At 49.6% G+C, this 25,241-nt stretch overlaps 5 protein-coding genes and 1 non-coding gene across 6 annotated transcripts; 4 read left to right on the forward strand and 2 right to left on the reverse strand.

Moving 5' to 3' along the window:
- The first annotated feature begins 985 nt into the window (after nucleotides 1–985).
- BO87DRAFT_195022 (putative C6 transcription factor) lies at nucleotides 986–4,263 on the forward strand. The gene is made up of 2 exons (XM_025618508.1): nucleotides 986–2,492; nucleotides 2,547–4,263. The coding sequence occupies exons 1-2, from the start codon at nucleotides 1,120–1,122 to the stop codon at nucleotides 4,075–4,077; spliced, it is 2,904 nt and encodes a 967-aa protein (XP_025474779.1). The 5' UTR covers nucleotides 986–1,119; the 3' UTR covers nucleotides 4,078–4,263.
- Nucleotides 4,264–4,706: 443 nt separating this feature from the next.
- BO87DRAFT_t250 lies at nucleotides 4,707–4,787 on the forward strand. The gene has a single exon. It is a non-coding gene; the product is annotated as a tRNA-Ser (tRNA).
- Nucleotides 4,788–10,845: 6,058 nt separating this feature from the next.
- On the reverse strand, nucleotides 10,846–14,379 carry BO87DRAFT_448961 (P-loop containing nucleoside triphosphate hydrolase protein; the record flags this gene model as incomplete). Its single annotated transcript, XM_025628322.1, has 4 exons — nucleotides 10,846–13,088; nucleotides 13,194–13,894; nucleotides 13,934–14,235; nucleotides 14,278–14,379. The coding sequence occupies 4 exons, from the start codon at nucleotides 14,377–14,379 to the stop codon at nucleotides 10,846–10,848; spliced, it is 3,348 nt and encodes a 1,115-aa protein (XP_025474780.1).
- A 4,093-nt stretch (nucleotides 14,380–18,472) lies between these two features.
- BO87DRAFT_391160 (uncharacterized protein) lies at nucleotides 18,473–18,963 on the reverse strand (the record flags this gene model as incomplete). The annotated part of the gene is made up of 4 exons (XM_025624959.1): nucleotides 18,473–18,739; nucleotides 18,795–18,832; nucleotides 18,889–18,897; nucleotides 18,927–18,963. The coding sequence occupies 4 exons, from the start codon at nucleotides 18,961–18,963 to the stop codon at nucleotides 18,473–18,475; spliced, it is 351 nt and encodes a 116-aa protein (XP_025474781.1).
- A 1,382-nt stretch (nucleotides 18,964–20,345) lies between these two features.
- Nucleotides 20,346–21,881, forward strand: BO87DRAFT_410660 (uncharacterized protein; the record flags this gene model as incomplete). Its single annotated transcript, XM_025626354.1, has 3 exons — nucleotides 20,346–20,450; nucleotides 20,523–20,757; nucleotides 20,811–21,881. The coding sequence occupies exons 2-3, from the start codon at nucleotides 20,656–20,658 to the stop codon at nucleotides 21,879–21,881; spliced, it is 1,173 nt and encodes a 390-aa protein (XP_025474782.1). The 5' UTR covers nucleotides 20,346–20,450; nucleotides 20,523–20,655.
- A 1,234-nt stretch (nucleotides 21,882–23,115) lies between these two features.
- On the forward strand, nucleotides 23,116–24,468 carry BO87DRAFT_320224 (uncharacterized protein; the record flags this gene model as incomplete). Its single annotated transcript, XM_025619886.1, has 2 exons — nucleotides 23,116–23,816; nucleotides 23,901–24,468. 2 exons carry the CDS (start codon nucleotides 23,116–23,118, stop codon nucleotides 24,466–24,468), a joined length of 1,269 nt encoding a protein of 422 aa, XP_025474783.1.
- Nucleotides 24,469–25,241: the final 773 nt, after the last annotated feature.

Genomic DNA, 25,241 nt, shown 5'->3' on the forward strand with positions numbered 1-25,241 from the left:
CCCCCACACTCCGCGTATTCCGTTCAAGGGGAATTTTAGTCAAAGCCTGGAGGAACACACACTCACACTGTCACGCACACTCATTCCCCAACACCCAATACATATCTACTACTACCACTACTCGTACTTCTTCCCGGAACCAACCAACCCTGTCTGTCTGGTGGATAACTACCATCGGCTGGCGGCTTTTATCCCTACTTTGCTGCTCTCTCTGCTTCTTCCCCCAAATCTCTCCAGTCCCCACTCTAACCTGACCCTCTTACCCGACTGGACTCCATTCTCTCTGCCCGTTACCCACGTCGCACATTATTGGTGACATCGTGGGTTGAATAATTATTCCTCCTTCCTCTCTCTCCATTCTTCGATTCGGCTTCCCTGGCTTTCATTTTCCCGTCTCCCGGCTGTCGATTTATTCATTATCCCACCCTTCGCTCCACTCATCTCCCTCCCTCCCTCACTCTTTTCGTTTTTCCCTCTGCCTTCCGTTTGCCGCCGCCCACCCATCCATCCTCTCTGATCTACTAGTTAGTACTTCTGTACTACTACCGCTACTCCGCGCGCGCGCCCTGTGTCTGCCTCCTCCCGACATCATCCCCGGTATCTAGTCGGTGTTGTGACTGCACTACCCTCCTTGCTTCGTCGTCCAGAATTCTTTTTTTCTGTCTGGCATAAGAGAAGCCGACGCCAGCAAAGCGCATTTCCCCCAAAATCAAGGTCAGTTCCTACCGTGGGTGGATCCCCGTGCACACATATAGACACACATACACACACAATCCCTCTCTCTCTGTTCATTGTTAGTCGGGGTGGTACAGAGTACTGACGGCAAAAATACGACAGCCGCGGCCGGTCATCGCTGTCGCCCCTTGCGACCCAGACCGTCTGGAGTCTGGTTCGGAATCCCGGGGAAAAACTACCGGAGAAATACGGCGGACGTGAGGACAATCCACTCGTCTCAATAGTGGTCCCGGGGACGGCTTTGTCCCTCCTCCTCTCCCTCCTCTTCCTCACCTTCTCTCCTTGTCCTTCCTCTACCTCGTCGCCTGTGATCTTCACCTCCTTCCCACCTACCCTGCCGGAGAGACGGGCATCCCGTCTCTCGCGCCCGCCTCTGTCGTCACAATGCGATCCAGTATCGCCTGCGCTCGTTGCCGTCGAAGCAAGATAAAATGTGTTAACGCCGGCATCGATACCACCTGCCGCGCCTGTGAATCCTCCGGTCGAGAATGTGTATATCCCGCCCCCGCTATCGGGGTGGGCGGTGGTGCGGCCAAGCGAGACCTGGCTGCGCTGGCGGAGGGCGAGGAACGGAACAATGATTGGGATAGCCCTAAGCGACAACGGTCTCGAAAGGCCCCCGGCATCTCCTCGTCTGCCGCAAAGGATGGCGCCCGGTCCGCACTCGACGTGCTCGATTCGGCGATCCTCACCACCAAGGTCTGGGATGCGGTCTTCGATCTCTTCCAGTCCCACTTTGCGACCATGCTCCCCTTCCTGCATCCTGCCTCCTTCATCGGTCAAACGCGCCAACTCTCCACCCCCTCTACCAATTCGTCCACCCATCCAGAGCACTCGCGCGATCCTGCGCAAAGTCCACCTGCGAGCAAACCGGATCCCAATCCGCTTATTCCCCTCGGTGTTCTCGCCCTCACGGCCCGTTTCCACCCCCAACTGGTCGCTTTCCACTCTCCACCATCCCCCGGAAATCCATCCAATCCTCTTGTCGCCTCGGAGTTCTATGCGACGGCGTTGCGTAGCCGGCTGGCTGGCGTCGACGGCGCCAGTCTCGCGGTCACGGACCTCACCCGGGTCCAAGCATTGCTCATGCTGGCGCTGCATGAATGGGGCATGTGCCGCGGCAAGAGCGCCTGGTTGTATGTCGGAATGGCCATCCGTCTCTCCCAAGCCATGGGTCTTCCCTTCGAGCTGGAGAATGAGCTGGCGTCTCGCGACGGGCCCCGGTCGCCCGTACTGAAGACGGAGGCCGAGATGTTCGGTCTATCCCGTCGGCCGGTGGAGCCCAGAGAACAGACCTCGGATGATATTATCGCGCTAGAGACGAAGCGTCGCACCTTCTGGGCATGCTTCATTCTGGACCGTTGCTTAAGCAGCGGCAAATATCGACCGCGTATGATCCGTGTTAAGGAGCTGGGTATCCAACTTCCCAGCGATAACGCCTTTGCGTTTGGAGAACGGGTCCGCACGTCCCGTCTCAGTGAGCCGGCTGCCCGCCGCCCGCAATCGTTCGGCTCCCAGGGCGTTCAGATTCCGAGCATCCGGCAAAGTCTGGGTGCTCTCGGTGACGACCGGTTACCGAGTAATGGTGCTCCCGATCCCAAGTCTTCGTGGTCGCCTGTCTCGCGACGTAAGGATTCCAGTGAGGATGAAATTGATCGATGGGAGGTTGGTGCCGAGGAATCCGTGCTCAGTCGGGTGATTCGTATCATCCGCATCTGGGGAAGTATTGCCAAGTGGTCTTGCGCTGGGGGAAGAAGGTAAGCTGCCGCTTTAAACGATTGTCCACATCGAAAGTCTAACCCCAGCCACAGAAACGAACAGTTGCCCCCATGGCACCCAGACTCGCGTTTCTCGCAGCTTCGAGCGATGCTGGGCGAGTTCCAGGATAGCCTCTCGCGCAACTTGCAGTACTCTCCACGGAACACGGATACGCATATCATGTATAAGAACACGCTCTCCCCGTATACGGTGATGCATGTGGTCTATTTCCTGTCGGTCATTGTCCTTCATCGTGCGTATATCCCATTCCTGCCCGTACGATGCTCGGAGCCGGCTGGGCCCTTGGACGAACCGCTGTTCCCCGTCGAGAAGCCCGGTGTGGCAGAGGCTTTCTGGCGTGAGAGCGCTCGGGAGCTCTTCAATGCCGCCCGGCAGATGATTGATCTGGCGGTCACCTGCCAAGACCGCGGCGTCCTGGTCGAGAACCCTCTCGTCGGGTTTGCTGTCTATAACGCCGCTTTCATCGGCGTGTATGCGGCCCATTTCCCCCACATGGATCCGGATGCCGCTTTAGCTCCAAGAGACCGTAACACTCAAGGCCAGGCACAAGCCCGTAAGGCCCTTGACATCCTGCGCGATATGCGGCTGCGTCTGAAGATGGCGCGGGGTTGGTTCCGCACCCTCAACCGGCTGCATAGTTATTTCGCTAAGGTCAAGCGCGATTTTCGCCGCTCCTCGCGTAAGATGGACATGGATGGCGTTGATGTGCATATGAACGGGGTTCGTCCGGTGCGTGAAGGCGGCGCTGGTGGAGGCCTTGAGGAATTCAAGCTCTTGGAGAAGTTATTCTTGGAGTTCGGTATCATCGAAGACCAACTGCCTGATAACAGTGCGGAGGATGATGGCCTGGCAGCAGTCAGTGATCGGGCTACCAACCTCAGCGATGCGGGCAGCAATGCTGTTCGCAGTGAAACTGGAGACACGGGCGAGCCTCCACTGGATGGGGCAGGCGGACGCCGTGAGTCTTGGGTACCCATAAATAGCCCCGGGGTGCCGCTCCCTGGCCCGGATGGGGAGCGACGGCCTAGTCTACCTTTGCCCCCAGGCCGCTCCTTGCAGTCCCAGTCTCCGTACTCTCTACCATCTCTCCAGCACCATCCTGACGCAGGACTATACAACTCGTCTTCCCCCAATCTGCCATCTCTGGGACCCCCTGGCCCGTACGGTGCCCCGCCAACAACGACGGCAACAGGGTCCTCACAGTATGGGGCACCGCCGCCCAACAACCGTTTGCAGCCTCTCAATTCGTGGCTGAACAATCGTCAGCAGCCTCCTCCACCTTATTCGCAGTCGCTGCCGCCCATCAATGCGGCTACATCACACAGCTTGCCATTGCTGCCCCCACCTGGCTCCGTCGGCCACCCGGGAGCGTCACCACCGGTAACACTTGATGGGCTTGACACGGTCAACACCAACGGGTTGTGGTCAACCAGCCTGGGCGGAGATGATGTGCTGGCGTTTTTGGAGGGATGTGAATACGACCAGCTGCCGGCGACGACGCCGTCGGAGGTCGGTGTTCCGGTCGGGTGGCTCAGCACGGTGTGGACCGAGTTTCCCCACTGATGGGGTGGACACATGCTCCCCACCATTGCATTTTGCTTTTGTTGCTTTGCCTTGATTATCTTTTTTTTCTTTCCTCCATTCTTTGCTGATGATTGAGCGATCCTTCGTCTGTACCATTATTTCTTATGTGCGGCTTCTGTATTGTATGAATATCTATGCGCGCTTCGGCGGACTGACGAGACCACGCGACACTTCTGGGATTGACGCGATGTTTGAGGGAACGAGGGAATTTCTTTTTCGTTTGTTTTCGAACTTCGGACACCTGGTCTGGGAAAAAATTGGCATGCGAGGGCCGGATGGGTTCTGATTGATGCGATTTGGATTTGATTCCCCTGGCGCCCCTGGTGCGGGTGACGAAAGGATGGAATGGGATGGGCCGGGTTTATGAATGTTACTTTGACAGCGCGGCGTCTGGCTGGTTGATTACCTCAGTATGGGAGCATCTAGTACCAGGACATTCTATCAATATCGTTGCTTTCGAGCAGATACCACTCTGTCAGATGAGTAGTTGTAGGCTATCCTTATCTAGATGTCTAAATGCGGGAAGTCGGTGAACCATTAGAATTGCTGTGGTAGATACTGATGCTGTGGATTATGCATCGTCTAAATGCTGCATCTTTCATCAAATAGTCAGTGTGGCCGAGTGGTTAAGGCGATAGACTAGAAATCTATTGGGTTCGCCCGCACAGGTTCGAGTCCTGTCGCTGACGCTTTTTTGTTTTTGTGTTTTCCTGGCTCCACCTCGGGTCGGTTCCACGGGAGCTTCAATTTAAGCTCCCGATCGATAGTCAAGTTAGCTAGTTAATCGTCGCTCAACCATGTGGTCGTTGTCATCAGCCTAGACTACTGTCGGTTGATGTCTTCCGCTTGGATGATCGCCGCCTCAAAGTATGCCAGAAAATTCTATCCAGCGTTTTTGGACATAGAACAGTCGTTCTGGAATTAAATCTCGTCTTGTCCGAGGAAACGATTTGTAGCGAAGATATATTTAATCTCTTTCCGACCTGCAGCCTCTTTTCCATTTATTCTTTGTCACTTTACTGCAACACAGTCCTGCATCTTATGTGGGATCCCTACACATAATCATTACGAGGTTCTAAATGTATCCATGAGCTACCTCTTAAGTATATCATAGATTTGGTATATAACTAAATGCTTTTTATAATCATCGCGCTGTGACCAGACTGGAGGCGAGCAACGATGATGTATATATTAAAGGTTATTAAAAAGCGCGCTCTTGAAGGAAAGGTGCTTCTTCTCTACTAGATGACCGCCTATTGTAGACACTTAAGACCTCAACGGGGATTCGAGGCTATATTCCGTGTTTGAAGTAGTAGCCTGGTTTTATCTAGGCTTGAACGGGACAGCAAGGCCTCAGGGAAGAAAGGAGGTGCACGGAAATGTTGGACAAACCTTGGATCCTATTGTATTGTATTGGGGGAGGGGGGCGTATGATGGCTCACTATGTCCACTGGGCCTTGTACGTGTCTGTTTTGAAAGTAGTGCAGTACTATTCCACCACAAGCTCGGTTAGCAGGGCCCGACACTCGCGAGAATGGTCAACACGAACTCGTGAGGGCTGGAGAACCTAGGAATCGATTTCAACATCCTTTCTGGAATCTCCAACGCCTCAAAACCTGCCTATCCTTGTGTCTCAGTCCCGCTGCTGTGTAGCTTTTTGTGCCCAATTCACATGCTGACTAGTGAGATGGATGTTTAAATATGCATCCCAAGTTGGGATATAGCTCTTGTATCTATCTACTGACGGTCTCCCTGGTCTCGACGAATGTTCTGGCTGTGCTGCACGCGCCAAATCATTTCTGTAGCATCGTACAGAGGCGGGGCAGAATCGTTGATGCTAGACCAAGGTTGTAGGGAGTGGAATGAAGGCTGTACAAGATAGACGAGCGAGATCGTGGTTCTAGAACTCTGCTACGAGGTTTTCCGTGTCAACATCTATTCGCTGAGAGAGTGGCCTTAGCCGGGATCAACTACCTGCTCTTACAATGCCAGGGACAGCATAATACGCAAGAACATTAACCTACGAGCACCAGGGTCGGAAATTCTACCGCGTAAGCCGTTTGTAACGAGGGGCTGCCCCGCAAATGCCATGGTTTGGCCTGCATTACGGTATCTCGTGGCATATCATCTTAGGGAATTTTCCTGGATAAGGGAGAAGTGTGGAAAAGGGGCTACTAGGGTCAAACGATAGTGCAATCACCATCGGTCATCCCTGAATTCAATATAATCAACGGACAAAGAGCCTGGTGCGTGGAATGACCGACGGGATGTAGGCTGCCCACTTCAATACGAAGATCTTAAGATGAATGTCAGTTGACCTATTCACATACCCTATCACCCGACCAAATGTAGAAGCACAACAACAACAACAACAACAACAACAAAAAGGAAAAGGTTAGGGGAATTCTGTCCGTCTTTCACCTTCATGTACCGGGCATGAAGGAGTAGCCCTCGAGCTCCAATCATAGTTAATCTGTCTACCCTAAGTATCCAATCGGGATAGCCGAGATAACCCTATTAGTATGGAGCCTTCACGGATTGTGGACTACTAGCTTATGTCGTTCATCGATCTCACTAGTTTCTTATCACCGCTTTTATATTAGATGGTGCCAAACCCAATGCATGCTTGGGGAAACCCGTCAATTTATCGTCTAGGAAAAGCATTAGATCAGGAAGCCCTCGGAGTGCGATTCCCAGATTGGTTCTCCCAAGCATTATGAGCCCGAGGTCATGCATTCGTGTAAGACTGAGACGTTTTAATGCATTAAACGCGGGGTCAAATATGGTCCAAGTGCCTTAAGCATCAATAACCCCTTATAGGCAATGTATAACTGCAACAGGAATACTAATCATACCCTGAAGTTTTAGAATGATTGAAGTGTGTATAGCGCTACCTTCAACTTCGGAGTACATCGAAGCTCTCAAAAACTCTCCGCCTCGTCTTAATTTGCTGAATGTCGTCATTTTTGCGCCAATGATAGGTTTGATGCGCACTATGTCACCGTTAGTTTACTATTCCCTTTACATATTCACCCCGGTAACTTCCTTCGTAGCTCTCATCATGTAAATTACCATTATTGATAGCTAGTCTCTCCGTAAATTCCCTCGACGACTTCACTGGGTCAATCGTCGTTGACAGTATATTCACGATATCATGCCAGGACGGGTCTATAAAAGCATCGGATCTCTCCCATCTCTCAGCCATTTCTTCCTCTGCATATATGTCCCATAAAATCCTCTCCACAAGCATCGAACATTACTACATTCGATTATTATATTATTTATATGAGGCTCTACTATCAATAGGCCACGCATACCTTACTACTCATATAGTATGCAAAGAAAGAGCATCGCTACGATCCAGGCGTCGAGTGATGCCGGCTCCCTTCACAATATAGTCCATCACGGGGCTGCCCTTTCTTGGCTCCTCGAACTAGCCGAGTAGGGATGATTAGGCGAAGCTCTAATTATATTTAAAATTTATAAACGTGCATATGCAATGCATACTGCGCGTCAAGTTTGACGTCGCATATACGTGCTATAAATAGGGGCACATACTGGCAATGCGGCACGCAGACGCCTCAGAAATGTGTTTCACGAGTGTTTATATGTGTCATTGGCGATATTTGTCGATAAAAGGCAATATGCGGCATAATTGAGTTACGGGAACTGGGCCGAATTGAGGTTTGGCCACTGGAAGACTGCATGAGAATCCGGGTATACAGGAAATGGCTTGAATCTGAAATTGTTTGTTCGACCGCCATTGAGTGGTCATCGAACCAGGAAAATGTTCCTGAAAGGAAATAAGCACTTTCGAATACCAACGCCGATTGCACACAATAAAGGTGCTTTTCTCTACAAGATCAATAAAGAGCAAGTAGGAATGAAATAGTCAAAAGGCTGTCCGACTTTGAATACGAAAACATGCGCATTGATGGCGTATTTATGAAGACTTTCAGGCAAGGAAGCTGGGGTATTGTTATGACTGCAACACATATTGCGGAAAGAATGTTCATAAAGTTGTGGACAAAGTGTCAAGCTATATTGAGATAGCGTATGCTCTGACTGCATGGACATAAGAGGGCGTAAATGACGATGGTAATCGTTATTATAAGTATTAGCATCCCGACAATTTCGAAAGATGGGATATTGGTTGCCGAATTAGACACGGTGAGCCCACATGGTACTTTAGATTCATGGGAAGCTGGGAGAAACGCGGTCTAATCGGAGACTAACCTCTGAATTGCAATACTGGCTGAGTTAATTCAAGATAGTACTCATGGTCTTTTTCTCCTCCCGAAGGATTTTACATGGGATGGGAGTTCTCAAAGCCTCGATGAAATCTTTTCTATCTTTGAAAAGTTATGCATCTCAGTCATATCTGGTCGAAAGAGTCAAATGGACTTTTCAAGTCACAGGAAAGAAAAACTTGGTAATGTTACCGTTGGTGCAGGCCCCTGGAGGGGGAATGATCCTGGAAATATCGATATACATGCACATACTGGGCACTCTGCGACTATGCCAATGGATTCCAAAGGGTAACTAAAAGGCTAATTTCTGAAAGCATTGGGGCACATCACGGGAAAAAAACCCCACCGAAATTCTAAGGATGCACTTTCCCCATCGTGTCGTCTTAATGCAGACAGCGATCGTCGACGCTAAATGTTACATATAGAGCCTGTTAGGGCATGTTTTTGAAAAGCTTAAGAAATGGGTGTCTGTTCGACAAAGAGGAAAAACAGTGATTGGGCACTTTCATGGCCTCTGTCTAGACTGCATGGATCCGAGTAAAGATCGATGGTCTGTGCCTAGATTGCATGAATCTGGGCAAGAATCGATAATCTCTGTCTAGACTGCATGGATCCGAGCAAGGACCTATGGTCCCTGCTTGGACTGTATGGATCCGAGTAAGGATCGATGGTCTGTGCCTAGACTGCATGAATCTGGGCAAGAATCGATAATCTCTGTTTGGACTGCATGAACCTTAGCAAGGACGTGCAAGAAAATATGGAAGAAGCTTATGGTTGCTTGCTCCATGATGAAGGACGACACGATATATTCTAGAGTCCTCGAGGTGCGAAAGGAAGGTCAGGATAATGGAAAGGAGGATTGCCTCGCACCTTCTGAGTAGGCCAGAAGCTTTTCTAAGACCGCTCTTGGAATTCACTACGTCAGCTTAGTTGTGAGGATAAGTTTGACATTCGGGTTGTTTTCAAGCGATCAAATATGCTACTACTTAGTGATGATGAATCATGGGCCTCAACTACATACTATTACCCGACAGGTGACCCTTCAGCTATCTCCTGCATTCCATTACTTTTCTTCCTGTTGCGGACAGACAGGGCATATTACAATCATGAAGATGCAACATTCCAGGAGTCTACAAGATAAGCAGTCTGGCAGTTTAACAAGTTTCTTCTAAACCTAAATTCCAAATTTCTATACCACCAAGAGAGGTTATATTATATTTAACATCTATATTAGAAATCCCGCTACTGGAATTACCAGCATATAATGATATATATTTTCCTGCTTATCGAGACTCGTATTATCAGCTAATAAAGTCAAGAACAGTACCAGACACCCGGTTTGCATGTTACTATTTACCAGATACGAAGCTACACCTAGATAGTAGTGTTTACCATAAAGAGCGCCCGTCAGCAATGTTCATCCCGGTGGGATGGCCACTCACGACAGAATCAGATGAGGCGTTGGAGCCACCGAAGGAAATCGGAGAATAGTACACTGCATGTTATCATTAAGAAAACAGGACGCTGAAGATCGGAGCGATGAGGTTAGAGTGGACAGTGATATCATTATATAAAGCCCTTTCGCACAAATAATTGACTTAGAAAATCAATTGGCCTGAATCAATGTGCCAGATGCAAAAAGCCCTCTCTCGTCCAGAACTATCGTTCTAATCCATAGTAGTGTACGTGTAACCTGGTCAAGTAACCTATATAATTCCTTGTGAGTGGCGGGAGACGTTATTGTCCTTCCTCCTTCCTTTCTTCCCCTAGTGCATGGAGTAGTAAGGGCGTGGCCCATTCATCATCTCTAGCTTTCCCGCTACGCCAGCGAGTTGGTTTTTACAGCGGAGATGGTAGCTATAGAGTGACCGGTTCGGGGGAGAATAAAACCTCCAAGCGACAATTTATGAGAACCATCCTGTGTTTTTGAATCCTGAAGACTCCATATGATTATGAGATCTTCAGGTGGAATGAAGATCAAAAGAGTAAATAGCAACTAGAAGCGGCACGGCCCGCAGCAACATGTAGTCCGAAGGCATTTTCTGCTCGATATGTTCATAGGATGGGGCAATGCGTATTTGAGAACGCTTCTTACTATTGATTTCGATCATCACTGTGCAACATGAACTATAGAACCATACGATATTGATCGGTCATCGGAACGAATCACCCCGCTTTACACGGACAGGCCTATATTTTCACTTTTGCTTTCGTAACAGTTCTTCCTAGTCCTCTTGTACATTGGAGTTAGCTTCAAATGCGTTTCGCTTTCATCTAACTCTCGATACCAAAGTGGAATGTTTGTAATATAAGGTATGAGACAACTAAACTGATGCAGACGAGTTGGTGGATGGGTGGGAGGATTATTCCACTACTCCGTATATGCCCACTTTATGCTACACTCTACGTTACGCACAGTAAGAATTACAATTCGTGGAAGAAATAATTGTCGAACAAGAGAAAAAATAGTGTTGACATTCTAGGCGAAATATCTTGCCTACTGACCATCTCTTTGGTCGTCTCTGTTGCGACCATCCCTGTCGCGACGCACACGCCGGAGCTCCTCCTCAACCCACGTACGCCGAGCGCTTGCAGCAGCCAATTCTTCAGCGGCGCGGGTAAGTCTATACTGGCTCTCCAGTTCCTCGACTGGTAATGAGACGAGGTTGCCACGAGGAATTAGATCAACCTGAGGCAGACCACCCCGTGTGAGCAGCCAGTTGTCGATGGCGCTCGAAGGGGAGCGAGACCGCTCGCGATACGTCGCTTCGCGATGAGGGGGAGAGCGGGATCGTTGGCGAGCATGCCAAGGAGGGAGGACAGGAGAGGGCGGACAGCCGGATTGCTGTGCGAGTTGTCGACCTTCGGAGTTCCCAACGTCCACCATACTGACATCTTCCTCGATGTCCCTTGATTGGCTTGTGGACGTTGGCAGACAAGGTGCCTGCCGGGACGGACCAACGGGCATGTTCACCTGTGGCGTCGGCCGAGATGGTGTTCCTGGGCCTTCGATCTCAGGAACAGGTCTAGCAGACGGCCTCCAGGGCGCTGTAGAGAAGGATCCACCAGACAGTTGGGCGGGCCGTTGGGGGACGTGAGCGGGGACGAGTGCGGAGGAAACGGGGGCGGAGGAGACTGCGGCCGTCCGGTAAATTGACCGGTCAGGGCACTTGTATTCCACTGGCCCAACAGGGTTCTCATCTTCGACTGTGGCTTCACCGTGCCACACCATGGTATGACCACGCATGCTCGTGTCATGGAGAAGATGGAGGAGGAACCTGACCGTCCTGCCATGAGACTTCTTGATCTTGTCAAGGGCGTCTCTATCCCAGACAAAGCGATTCCCGACAATGACTAGAACCTCGCGTGCACGGCTCAGTGCGACATTGAGTCTTTGCTGATCGGCGATGAAACCGACATTGACGGGGTTCCTCGACGGCTTCGTCAACATGAAGATGACCATGGGAGCTTCTTGACCCTGGGATGCATCCACAGTAAGATTATCCCGGCAGCTTACCCCGTGCTGGGCCATGAGCCTTCCGACCAAAGCTCGCTGTGCCGCATACGGAGAGATCACCATGATATCTTCTGGACGAATTTGTTGACCGTCACTCGTCCGATAGGCGAAAACGTTCTTCAGAAGGTGCACAGCCACCATAGCCTGCGACTGGTTGGACCACGACTGGCTACCCTCAGCGCGAATAGCCTCCCCAATCACATTGATGAAAAGGCGGCGAACTCCCACCACACCGTAACCGCGGAAGTAGTGACGAGAGCGGGTGAAGGTGTCCCAGACGTTTCCGACGCGCTGTTCGCTGTTGTTGTTGGGACCCAATCTCAGCGCACCGTTGTAGATCCACCGGTTGAAGAGGTCAAAGATGTGGCCGTGACTGCGGTAGTTGGTCAACAGCATCGTGCAGGGGTAGCCTGCTTCGTGCAGCCTCTCCATCAGGGACCTCTTCAGATACAACGCGCCCTCATTGATCCCGTGTTCTGAGACAACAGTTGGCGGCAGTTGCTCCGGGTCTCCAATCAAGACGATCACCTGAGTCGATGGCATGGTCAGGGCGATGGTGATTTCGCCTTCCTGGCATTGCCCTGCCTCGTCGCAAATCACGAAGACAGGCTCAAAACCCGAACGTCTCAGAAGATCCTGGGACGCGTTGCTCAAGGTTGTGGCAACGATCTTGGCGTTCTGCAGGACCTTCATGACGCAGTGTTCGTAATCCCCCTTGAGGCCCTTCCGCTCTTCCTTGCTCAGTCGTCGCTGCTTGTCGTCTGCAAGGCGTTCTAGTAGAGACCGGGCGTACTTGTCGGTGGTGGCGTGTTCCTGGGCGTACTGGATGGCGAGGACGTGAGCTTGAACGCTACTCAGATTGTCGCCCTCATCTGAAGGTTCACCACCCCTCGCTCTTTCGAGCTGGTATCGCGGTGTGCGGAACCGGACGAGCTGGCCACACCAGCCTCGTAGTCGCTCGTCCCGTTGGAGGGCTTTCACCACCGCCTCAGCAAGGTTGTCCACACCCTTGTTGGACCCAGCAACCAGGAGGATCTTGCAGCCAAGCGCTGCCGCTGTGCAGACAATCGCTTTGGCCGTACTGGTTTTTCCAGTTCCCGGAGGACCTTGGATCAGGCTGACGCCGCAGACGACTCTCACCAGCGAAGCCTGAAAGGCCTCTCTTTGGGCCTCATCAAGTCGGAAGGTCTGTGAAAGGTGACCTATCCTCTCCCGCTGAACATCTGGCTGGACAGGCGACATTTAGCGGACATCCAGGGTAAAGTAGCCTTGGTTTCCTTCCTCGAGCTCGGTTCCATGGGCAAGGAGCGTGCGCCTCAGCGAGAAACCTCGACCCTGGTTTCCTGAACGATCCCCAAAGACAAGAGCTGATTTACTTGCCTCGCCAAGAGCCTCAATCTGGGCGTCAATGGGCATCGTGTTTGCCTCTGCTGATGTGACGATGGGAGAGCGTTCGCCCGGTGCTAGTGTGACCTGGCCTGTCACGCGGAGAACAAGGTCAGCACTAGAGTCACACTGGGTGACAGCTCCCTGATCAGCAAGCTTCGTATCCATGGCGTAGGGGACACCACTGAGAGCCCACTCGAATTTCACCTTGGTGCCCTCCTGCAATTTGGGGACGACCACTTTGTCACTTGGTCGCACTGCCAAGATCTTGATATGTACCAGGTGCGTGCTACCGGGTAGGCCGAAATCACTCTCAGTGCACCATGCCTCATGCTGCCGGGTAGGATTGAAGACCTCAGCAACTTCCCGCACTTGCTGGTAGCGTTCATTCTTAGAGGCCTTCAGAAGACGGCAAATGCGGTCGTTGTCGTCGAAGAACAGGGGATTGTGGGGTTGCCACTTGATGTATTCCCGCCTGTCTTCAGTATTTGTCCAGAGCCATGGCATCTCCGGGTGCCGCTTGGTAACGTCTGACTCTGGGTTCTGGCGATAATACCAGAATCCTTCTCCATCGCAGTCTTGGTGCACGAGATTGTGGAGTTTCACTGAAAAATCGAGCGCAGGCGAAACTTCAGTGTAGCTGCTCTTATATGGAAGAAAGATATACAGATCGCAATCCGACCACTCGATGTTCCGGAGCTTTCTCAGTTTTCCCTTGAGCTCTTCATCCATCAACGGTCTTTGGACCTTGGTAAACACAGGCGAGCTCTTGGACCTCACTGCGTAATAGTATAACTTGTCCTGCGCAGCGAGAAGCGGACAGGTTGTCCTCAATGTGTTGATCCAGTCGTCGGTCTGTGCCGCTTCACCTTCGATCCCACAATGAAAGTGAATTCCCTGAAATGGGAAAATGACCTGTCCCTGGTCCTTATTTTCCAGGCAGAGGGCGATGTATGGCTGCTGAGAGTCTAAGATGACCTGGACCTTGACAGTCATTTCGATTTTGTTCCCCGCAGATTCAATCACAAGGACGCATTGACGCCATGTGCAGGAGCTTTTGTAAAGCCCTTTGGGGTAGTCGTTGCCCTGAGGGCGTTGAAACCAGTCTGCGGTTGTTGGCTGAGACATGGCGAACTTGACGGAAGAGGCGGAGATATGGAGAGGTGGAGGGAAGACGAGGCGGAGATTTCTGTCTGTAGCAGCCAATTGTTAGGGACAGGGACAATGTAAATTGGCTATTTTCGCCTCAAGAGTTAGGTTACTTACCTGGTGGAGGAAGATGGTAAAACCACACTCTCGAAGAGAGGCAGCTGATAATGATGTTAGTCAATTTCTGGACCCTTCACAATGGCAGGTGTACTTACCACAGGTTGATAAATAAACCACACTCTCGAAGAGAGGCAGCTGATAATGATGTTAGTCAATTCGTGGACCCTTCGCAATGGCAGGTGTACTTACCACAGGTTAATAAATAAACCACACTCTCGAAGAGAGGCAGCTGATAATGATGTTAGTCAATTCCTGGACCCTTCACAATGGCAGGTGTACTTACCACAGGTTGATAAATAAACCACACTCTCGAAGAGAGGCAGCTAATCATGATGTTAGTCAATTCCTGGAACCTTCCCAATGGCTGGTAGACTTACCAGGGGTTAGTATGAAAACCACACTCTCGAAGAGAGGTGGCTAGAGATTATGTTAGTCAAGAATGAGATTTTCGTAATGGATGGCGGGTATACTTACCAGGGGTTAATATGAAAACCACACTCTCGAAGAGAGGTGGCTGGTACTACCGTTAGCTATCTGATATAACTTCATGCTCTGAGATCGATGGATGTACTCACAACGTTACCAATATCAAACCACACCCTCGAAGAGAGGTGGCTGAGGTATGCTGTTAGTCAATTGATACTTCCCGAAAACTGTGACCTGCTCGTTGTACCTACCACAAGCACACAGGAACAAAAGCACACAAGAACAAGCCAATGCTCCCTGGGAGCAGAACTGCTAGTGGTAATCAGCTATTGTCTGTTTCCCATCCACAGACATCACGGTTCCACCAACTCACACAGGACAGACGACGCGTTACCCCTCCGGGAGGAGCCAAAAACTGTAGATCTAGTCAATTCAGGTCCAAAACGCGCAGGGATTCAATATTATCGTACCAGACCACAGCAAACGAAGACACTGGTGGGGGAAAGAAGGGAGGGAGCGCAGGCCGCACGCAGAACACTGTCGACGTGATGCGTAGGGAACGAAAAAGCAAGAGGGGAGGGGAGGTGAGCAGAGATAGGTATCTTTGTGCGGAGAACAAGCGAGGGAATATGTTTGGTTTGCTTCCCCATTTCCCTTTTCAGCGAGAAGGGTCTTTCGAATACGAATGTTACTTCTATTTTACCTTTTCTCTCTAGCAAAAGATAAGACTCCACACCTACCTGGATGAAGCATACGGCGTATCGTAACGTACTACAACTATTTTCTGGCGTATCAGAGAATCATGAGTGGCACCACCCAGTCTCGCTCAATATCCTCACAGCCGTTTTGGACTATTCCTCGGAAAATTTGTGATAATATATCTATGTCAAGCTTCTATTACACCGGCCGAGAGGTTGGTTGATAGATGGCGGAGCAGACCGCAGCCAAAATCGGGATGCCTGGTTCTCTACCTCAAGAACAGGGCCAAAATGCTACTCGAAATGTGGCACTGCGCCCGTTTATACCAACACACACTACGTATCCAAAACAGCATACTGACGTTAAATGGTTTGATGTTAGGAGGGTCGGCAGAAGGCTGGCATAAGGCGCCTATAAGAATGCATCCTCTCCGCGCACAGACACTCGGGGTGGTTAGCTCACAGCTATAGAACATTCTTGAGATGCTTATTAAGACATCTCCACCGGACAAATTCCGAGTTTCCCTGAGCTGGCATTTTATCATAGTTCCGACTTTCAGTTTGATCAACTCCCATGAAGATGTAGTTAGTGTATTGCCATTCATCGAGATCGTGGGAACCCTCAAGTCGTCATCCTCAACCACCCTTGGAAAGTGCAATGAAGTCTGAAAAGCATAACAGTTGGATGAGTTGGCATAGTCTAGAACCATGCACACATAATTCTCGGTGCTGATGGGGTACTGAGCAATTACATCACGTATCAGAATTGAGACCAGAACAGCGTTCACTATATTTGCTGATAAATATCATAAGCTGATGCTATGAAAATGGAACAGCGAAGCTAAGAATCCGGCCATTGATTTTCAGACCAGTGAATGCCTCCTTTCAAGAAAGAAATATCGAGGTATGAGGTTTCGTATAGAAGATCAACTCAGTTAAAGGCATTGGCAACAAGATGATAAAAACACAACAAAGAGGAGAAGAAGAAGAAGAAGAAGAGAGAAACACGAGACGATGAGGGGAACGGTGAAGAATGGAAGGCCTGAGCGAGAGGGTGTGTCTAGTTAGGTTCCTCGTTCCTCGGCAAGGGGCAACACTAGTTTTCTCAGATACAAGGCACTCACATCGTTGGACCAGGAAAAGGTACCGTATCGTGAACATGGAGACAAACCCAAGAATGGATGGTACTAATGTGGTATCTTCATGTGTGCTAAAGGGGATTTTTATGGAGATAGTGACGGGCGATTATCAGTCGACCGCGCGATAGCGTTGACTGACGCTCGATATTAGGCAGATGCTTACATTTAGAAAGACATGAGCATTTGATCCATCTGAAGTAACTGTAATGAATTATTGGCAAGACGGTCATTGTTGATTGCAACGAGTTCTTCTTCCCGCAACCCGGACATGATTGCGGAAGCATAAGGGTATAACCCGTCGACCAAAAGGTTTGGTCTGGTCAGATGGATTGGACAATGTAGTGCACGCCAAAGCCAGCCATGTATGTAATGCTGAAGAAGAAGAAGAAGAAGAAGAAGAAGAAGAAGAAGAAGAAGAAGAAGAAGAAGAAGAAGAAGAAGAAGAAGACGGCGATGATAACGATAATAATAATGAAGATTAAGAAAGAGAAGAAATAAAAACAACAATAGGGAAGAAATGGCCTTCATAATCGCCATTACAGGGTATTGTAGTCTGCAAAGTGGCTAGGGGAATGGTGGGAGATTTGTACACAGATTTTGGCTATTGCGGTTCGCATGAATAAAAGGCCTGATTTTCAAGGCTTCAAGTTCATTTAATGGACTGTGGTATGGAAGCCTGAGCTCCTCGAGAATGATGCGGTGAGATCACGTAAGCAGCAGAAGGTGGCGAATGATCAGGTGATGCCTGGCCAGAGTGTTTATCTCAACATCAAGTGCCAACTTCATGAAGATATGAAAAATGAGAATGGCTGTGAGGTGGGCTATACTGACAACTCATAGCCGTTACGGATACGGGCGCCAAGAAATCCGGCATGAAGTTGTGGAGAGTGTTCAATTAGTTCTGGGCAGAATGGACTGTGGAGGGAGCCAAAGGGTATCCTGGTGCGACTCGTGTGGAGGTCTAGCCTTACGGATGTGGAGTTTCCTTTCCATGAGAAGCAAGAGGTTCAGTGGTATGGAGGTAAGAAGTGGCTTGTTGTGAGGGTTGGCCGGGGTCAGTAGAGGTCTATGCTACGTGCAACTCGTCTAGTAAATAGTGATAAGTGCCTAAGCTCTCAAGCTTGGGAGTACAGTAGTACTATTATAAGCTAGCAATAAATCCAATCACGGTACTAGACACCAAATATTCAATACTATGGTCGCCCAACCCCCCTGTAATCAATCAGACTTGGCGGAAAATCCTCAGTCTCCGCCAGCGTAGACACAAATCGGTGTAACACTCGGGAAGAATAGAGTCGAGATAGGGATAGACACCGACGTGCCAAAAGCAGTGGTCAAATCAGCAGTCATATTGGGGCTTTGTATCCCGTGGGAGCAGAGCTCACATAAGTAGTGGCTGTGTAAGGAGTCGAGGTGCCAGTAGCAGAATCAAGGCAGTAGCCAGACCCGTAGGCATTCTTGCAGATGTACTCATCGTAGCCACCCTCCTCCACCCATGGTCGATCTGGACAAGGGTGATCTCAGTGCACGGTGTGTTGTCTGGCCAGATGACCCGGATAGGCGGCTACAACAGCGGTTCCTGGACAGTTCTAGATTGGGATACTTTGGAAGTAAACGCCGTCGCCGTCAACGGCATCCCGCGATGCTCCAGTATCTGTCAAGGCCGAGAGAGTAGGCGCTGTCGAGGCCTTATTGACGAGTATTCTGTGTGGAGGAGAATTGAAGGAAGGGAATAGGGCTGGTTTGTGTACCGATTATGAACTCCCCAAACACGACGTTGGATACATAGCTCGAGCTGCCGTTGCTCTTGAATATCATCGTCTGGTTCGTGTCCCTGTGTAGACGTTGCGGTAGACGATAGTTGCAGACGTTGGCGCGGGAATCGAGGGATCCGATGGCACATCTCCCATTAGAGTCGCAGTAGATGTTCTCGATCAAGAGGCTGTGGGAGTTGGTCTGTGGCAGTTGAGATCAGCACATTGGCAGCTATCGGATTGCTTTTGAGGTTTACCTTGTTGTGAGACATTTGTTCTTGTTGGTGGCCATAACCTACCATAGCATTAGCTTTGGAGATCAAATGCAGGTTCAAGGCCAGTGGTACTTACATCGTGAACCTACATTTTGTCCCCATGCACATCAATACCATCCAGTCCACCGTGATCACCACCGCAGATGACCATATTGTACATCTCCCATTGTAACTGCAGTCAATGACAAAACGGAACATGAACGAGTCGGCCAACACCAGTAGGTGAACAGACGAATCCGACACTCCAAAATGTGCAGCATCCGGGGTCAGTGTAAGTCTCATCTCGATGGTAAAGGTAACCACGACTCTGGATAGCACCCGTTGCGTCTGGGTTACGAAGCTCAAAGTCACTATCACCGTTTATCTCGTACATGTACGACTGGGAGGATGGCGAAAAGACCCAGTAGCGCACGCCATCTATATGAATAGCCCAAGCAGAGCCATTTCCCAGGGAAACCCAGCTCTTCAGAAACAGTCGCCCTCCGGGTCGTAGGTGAGACCACCACTACCACCGTCAGCTAAGGCGTCGATGATGGGTTGTCTCGTGTCGGTGGTATTATCCGAGCTGGCTCCGGTATCGAAGACGTTGCAGGTTTCCGCAAAATCAAGTCGACTGGTGGACAGCCCCTTTTTCTCGACCATCCTACACGATCTTAGCCGTGCAGAAAGGCATCCCAGAAGCTTCGTTGAGTTTCAACTTTTTCTGCATAGTAGAAGGGGAGGTCATGCCGTCCAACAATGAAGGGGAGCTATTTGAATTCGGAGCCGGCGTGGATGTAGCCCAGCATGGAGCAAGATTCCTCCCCAATTAGCAACACATGCTCATTATGGAATCATTCTGTTCGCCTGGCAGGATATAGCCACTATACGCACTATATCCACAAAGAAGCGTCCATGTGACAAAGACACCCTACCTTATGTTGACTGATTTGGCGATGTATGGGTCCAATTCCCTCATAAACGCATTTTACGCTGGTGTTGCATTGTCATTCTTTAGGTTCAGTATCTTATGCTCCCGCGTCGCTCTCTCAAGCCCCACGTGTTATAACAAGACGTGTAATATGAATCGTCCCATGTCATAGGACTGCAGATATAGTATACTTTGATGCCTCATGATTACAGCCAACATCGAGAGAATGGCAGTATCAGATTTCTAGCCGAAGCGGCGATTGGGGGTGTAATGAAAGAAAACCTTATCCTGAAGATATCCGCTTCGAATTAGATTAGGAGACATTGCATCACGAATGTGGAGATTGAGTCACCCTGCGGGAATAATGGCCGGAATGAAGAGCAAATATCTGTGTAGCACGTGATCCTCGGGTAAGTCTACGGAGACATCCCACGTAATTTTAGGGCGGCTTACCATCAGGACAACAACGTTTGTCTACTTATTCTGATGTGAAAAGATCCAGCCACCTACATGCTATGAGATTGCACTCTATAATTGCCCCGTGAGAATTTATCAACTACATCCCCCCCCCCGCGAGCATTAATTTCCGTAACCTGAGTTGGTGTGATTAATTAGGCACGTTTCTCAGCTTTGTGCAAGAGCTAATTAGTTCCAAATACATGGGTTTTCAGTGGAAAACCAGGAGCGTACAACAGACAGACAACTTCGGCATCACGGGCTAGTCAGAGGTTAGTTACCACATACAATGTGTCTCCTTACTTCAGAATTGCATCAACTTGAGCTTTTCACATGGTTATTAGATAAAAGTTCTGTCATGAAGGGTGGCCACCTAAGATAGTGTGATCGCCCTCCCCCCCGCGATCAAGTTTCCTAGCACTACTCGCAGACCGCCGTCTCCCACATCATCACCAACCATCGCACAAATTTTCAGCAATGGACATTCCATCCGCTCCGGTGCCTTTTGGTAGTCCCACCATGGCCGGAAAAGAAAACACTCGTGGTATTTCATCACTTCCCCAGGAACTCTACGATGAGGTGAATCTTTTTTGTCTCTGTCTTGCTACCGTGACTTGCTAAACATGGATTAGGTTACGCTTTTCTTTGCAAATTATGGTCTAGAGGCTGAAGACCGAATTGCACGGTTGATGTGCCTGCGTTTAGTCAGTGTGTCATTCAATCGAAGCGCCACTCGAGTTCTGTTAAGTGCAGTACGCTTGAGTGTGAGTCGCCTGTTAGAGACGCCTCAACTTCTCCACGTGCAGTCTCCGAGCAGCTTAAAGTCCATATTTACGAGCGACCTCTGTCGATTCATCCGCTCCCTCACAGTTTGTTCCTCTGATTGGTGGGCTAAGGCTGTGAGACGACCTCATAACAATCTCTTTCGATGCCTTAAAAGACTCCCTTCATTGCAGTACTTTGAAATTAACTACCGCAGCCAACACGCGCACGCAGTGGTATATATGCTCTTCGACTTTGAACGTGCGCACCGATATCTTCCCAGATTAAGAGAAATCAAAATCGATTTACCGGCGTACAGTTCACTCAAATATCTGGCCCCCTGTTTCCGCAGGCTCGAGGGCGTTCTACGCACATACCTGCCTCAACTTCAACACATTGATATCACGTTTGTCTCTGAATTTTATCGACTCATGCACTATTTCGTAGACCAAGATTTCCTTCATCTTTTCCGCCTTGGCCGTGGGCTAAGATCTATCCGCCTGGTGGGTATCAGCACCTACGCCAACTATCCTGAAATCTATAATCGGAAAAGTTGGCTGCACCCAGACGCTCCAATTGAGCACATTGAACTAGATAAATTTACTGCGCCGTTCGAAGTTCTAGCAAGGATATTCAACTATGAGAGAACCTTGGTGAGGCTGGACATCCGCAGAGTGTTTCTCTCGACGCGTGAATGGAGAGACTTTTTCCTAAAGATCCGCAAATTCCCGTTGTTGTCACATCTGCATATCTATGCATGTTATTATGCCGATGATGGGATATATTTGGCCCGCTGCTTTACCAAAAAGGATGAAGATGCTGCGCAATCTGCTTGTGAAATGACAAAGAAGAGGAGCGAAGCCTTGCCCCGGGGACAAGAGAGGATGATATTTCTAAGGCAAGCCGCGCGATTGAGCAAGCATGGTCTTCACTTGCACTGAGATGCACTTTGGATATGCTACTTGTTCTACAACTTTTATTGAACTTTTTTGCTTCGAAGGGCCAAAATCGATTCTTTATCTCTCTAATAACCCGGTTAAGTCCATGTAGAGCCCCTAGTGCGATGCTAGTTATACAAGCGCTTTTCCGCCCGAGCCATGAATACACGAAACTACTATATGTCATATAATACACAAGCCTATCAAAGACACGCAATATGCGTTCGCTTATTTGTCTACCATTTCATAAAATCTTCTTTCAATTTATTCTTTTTTTTGTTGTACATAGAGAACTGAGACTACTTATTTAGGTGCCCAGAAGATGGCCTTGTGATTGCGTCGGATGTAGGAAGTTCACCCTAGCCGTTGCCTGCTACATTCTTTTCCCCTACGGACCATGCTGTTGATACCTCATACCGAGAGCAATGCCGAACAACTTGACCGGAGAACGAATGCACTCATGACCTGCCGTTACTTGATCTTCTTGGTATAATACACTCAGTGCCCATTCCCACCACTACTACCTACTGTATTGACTAGGTAGCCACCAATGCGTGTTATACGTGCAAGAATGACCCTCCTAGCTAGCCGCTCTGGGAAGGAGCCACGGCCGCCACGATCTCCAACAAAAAGAGGAAAGCATGCCCCTCTCAGGTGCAGTCTCTTGGCCTCTCGGTTCAGGACGATTCTCAACTTCTTTTCCGTCATGATCGGCATCTAAATACCGTGGGTGGACAGAATCCCAACACCCCCCTCTCTTTTTCTTCATGCGTTTTGGCTATAGATCCCGCAAAAGGCCATCCATCCCAAGAAGTGATTATACATAGCAAGTGCCAGCACTCCTCCAGTGGCCTGTCGTGTGACTAATTTCGAGAGCAATTTGCGCAGCCTCTCTCCGTTCCAGCACTCTTCGAGTGTTCTGGTCTCGTACCCAACCAGTAAGAACAATCTACATCGTTTCTCCGTTCCAGCACTCTTCGAGTGTTCTGGTTTTGAACCCAATCAATAAGAACAGTCTACACCGTTTCTCCGTTCCAGCGCTCTTCGAGTGATCTGGTCAACTTGATACCAGGCGGTTTATATCCAAAATCTTGAACCTTCTGGACATCCTCGCCCTGCGAATACCCTGAACCTTGATTCAGTCTATTCTTGGTACGTAACACGACGTGCACATACTTAGGAATGAAGTTTTTCGGCAGCTGCTAACTCAGTGATCCCATATAGTGCACCTATCACAATGAATTCGGCGAAAGATTGGGATCCAAAGGTTAGAATACCCAGAACGCCGGCGGAATGGGCATTGATGGCTGGGGAGGCAAAAATACCACCACTTGCTGAAGGAGTAAAAGCCGATGAGGATTACCCAGCAGGTCAACCAGCCTTGTACCTGGACATGCATAAAGTTGGTCATTGGGAATCTGCGTCGAAAGTATCGGAGGCACACTTTCTCCTGACTCGATGTTTGTGGAAATTTAGCAACAACACGGCGTTAAGTGAGTGGGATTCATACCCAGACCCTATGATAAACCCAAAAAGACATGAAAGCTTTCAACCAGCTATGGATTGGCTTTCTAAGAGACCGGACTGGAGGGCATATGTTCGCGACATACAAGAAAATACGAATAAACGCCCTGACCCGGGACAGGCGAAGAGCCTTGGCGAATTCACAAGTACGCGACATTGGCAACTTTGTGTCCGAGATGGGGAGAAACAGAACAATGAACGTGACAACTCCCCTCCTGTCACAAGAAGCAGAGCGAGACAAGATTTGCCTTCAGTGGAAATGCAGGCGGACGCTGACGGCTCTTCCGATTTGTTTGACGCAAGGCCCGAACGGACGACCACCGTGTTTAATGCGAGCGGGAGTTCCAATGATGCTGCCTCCAAAGAGGATGATTCGAGCGACAGAATGAGCGGGGTCTTGAAAACCATGTCGAGGTCGAGCGGGAGTTCCAATGATGCTGCCTCCAAAGAGGATGATCCGAGCGACAGAATGAGCGGGGTCTTGAAGACCATGTCGAGGTCAAGTGGGAGTTCCGGGGAACCTTCCGCCAACGTGAGGGAGTCCCACATGAGGATGGACGAAATGCACGAACTCACGACATACGAGACTAGGTCATCATGTCTCAGCTTTGGGGCGCTAGCGAAGAAAATGTCCGCCCAATCTGCAACTACGAAGGAGGAAGCATCGATTACGCTCTGCAGAACAAGCGACGAGGAGACGGTCAATATGGCGCTTGTGGAATTTTTGAGTGCATTGACTAGATGCTACCCACATGTTCATCTGGAATGGAAAGCAGACAGGCAATTTTTCGAAGTCGACCTCGGAAAGGCTCAGCTCCGTGCTAAGTCAGACGGTGGATTGTTTTCAAGACAATCAGACATTTTCGCCCTTGTTGAGGTCAAGCCCTTCGTGCTTATGGCGGCACCCGAAACGACTTTCAGGCAAATGTCAATGGAGATGGTCGCATGGATTGCGCATGCCATGAGAAATCCGCAAGACCGAAGGAAAGCGTATGTTCTCCTCCATTACCGTACTCATCCTAAGTCCAAGCCGTTTTCTAATACGCTGGAAGATACTACATGGTAACCGAGCACCGTCACGAAGTGTACCTTATCATGACAAGACCGACGGAGGAATACTTGGCCCACCTTGACGGCAGCATGCCAGTCGTAGGTCTTTCTCATGAAAGCACGTTTTTGAGGATCCACTTAATCGGCCCGCTGGATATTTACCGCAAAAATAAGGTCCGTACACTCGGGCGCTGGTCTTTGTGGCTCAGTACATATCTGAGTCAACAGTATATCGAATTACGAGAGGCCAGAGAAGCATCTGCATGATTCAACGACTTTGCCCTTGCAATACCGTTCCCTGCGTGGTGATACACCATCAATGCTCTGCGTGTGCCGAATATCGTCCATAGCCGGGCGCCACATCAGTATAACAACACGTCTTGTTTTCCCTTCCCTGAATCATGCAATCGAAAGTCGGAACTGCCCGTTTGATGGCCGTTGTACACTTATAATAATAACCAATGAACTTCAAGACAAGAACCATTGTAGCCTTCTTCCCACCACAGCATTTGGTATGTATCCATATTTAGAACCCACAAACAATTTCGTGGTGGTTCCTCGCCAATTTGTGCAATATAGAAGGATAAGTAAATATTGAATCAACAAAGCTGGCGTATCTGCGGCTTCACTCCAACGACAACTGACTCGAAAGTAGCGGTAGTCGGATAGACAACCATCTGCAAGGATCTTCTGTCAGAAACATCCTCCTCTATAAGCATTGGTACCACGTAGAAATTAAGAGAGTGTGTGTATGTAAGTGACGGAGCGAGAGATGGGGATTACTATCCT

This window comes from Aspergillus neoniger (genome assembly GCF_003184625.1).
Source record: "Aspergillus neoniger CBS 115656 unplaced genomic scaffold BO87scaffold_51, whole genome shotgun sequence".
In the NCBI taxonomy this organism is placed as follows: Eukaryota; Fungi; Ascomycota; class Eurotiomycetes; order Eurotiales; family Aspergillaceae; genus Aspergillus; species Aspergillus neoniger.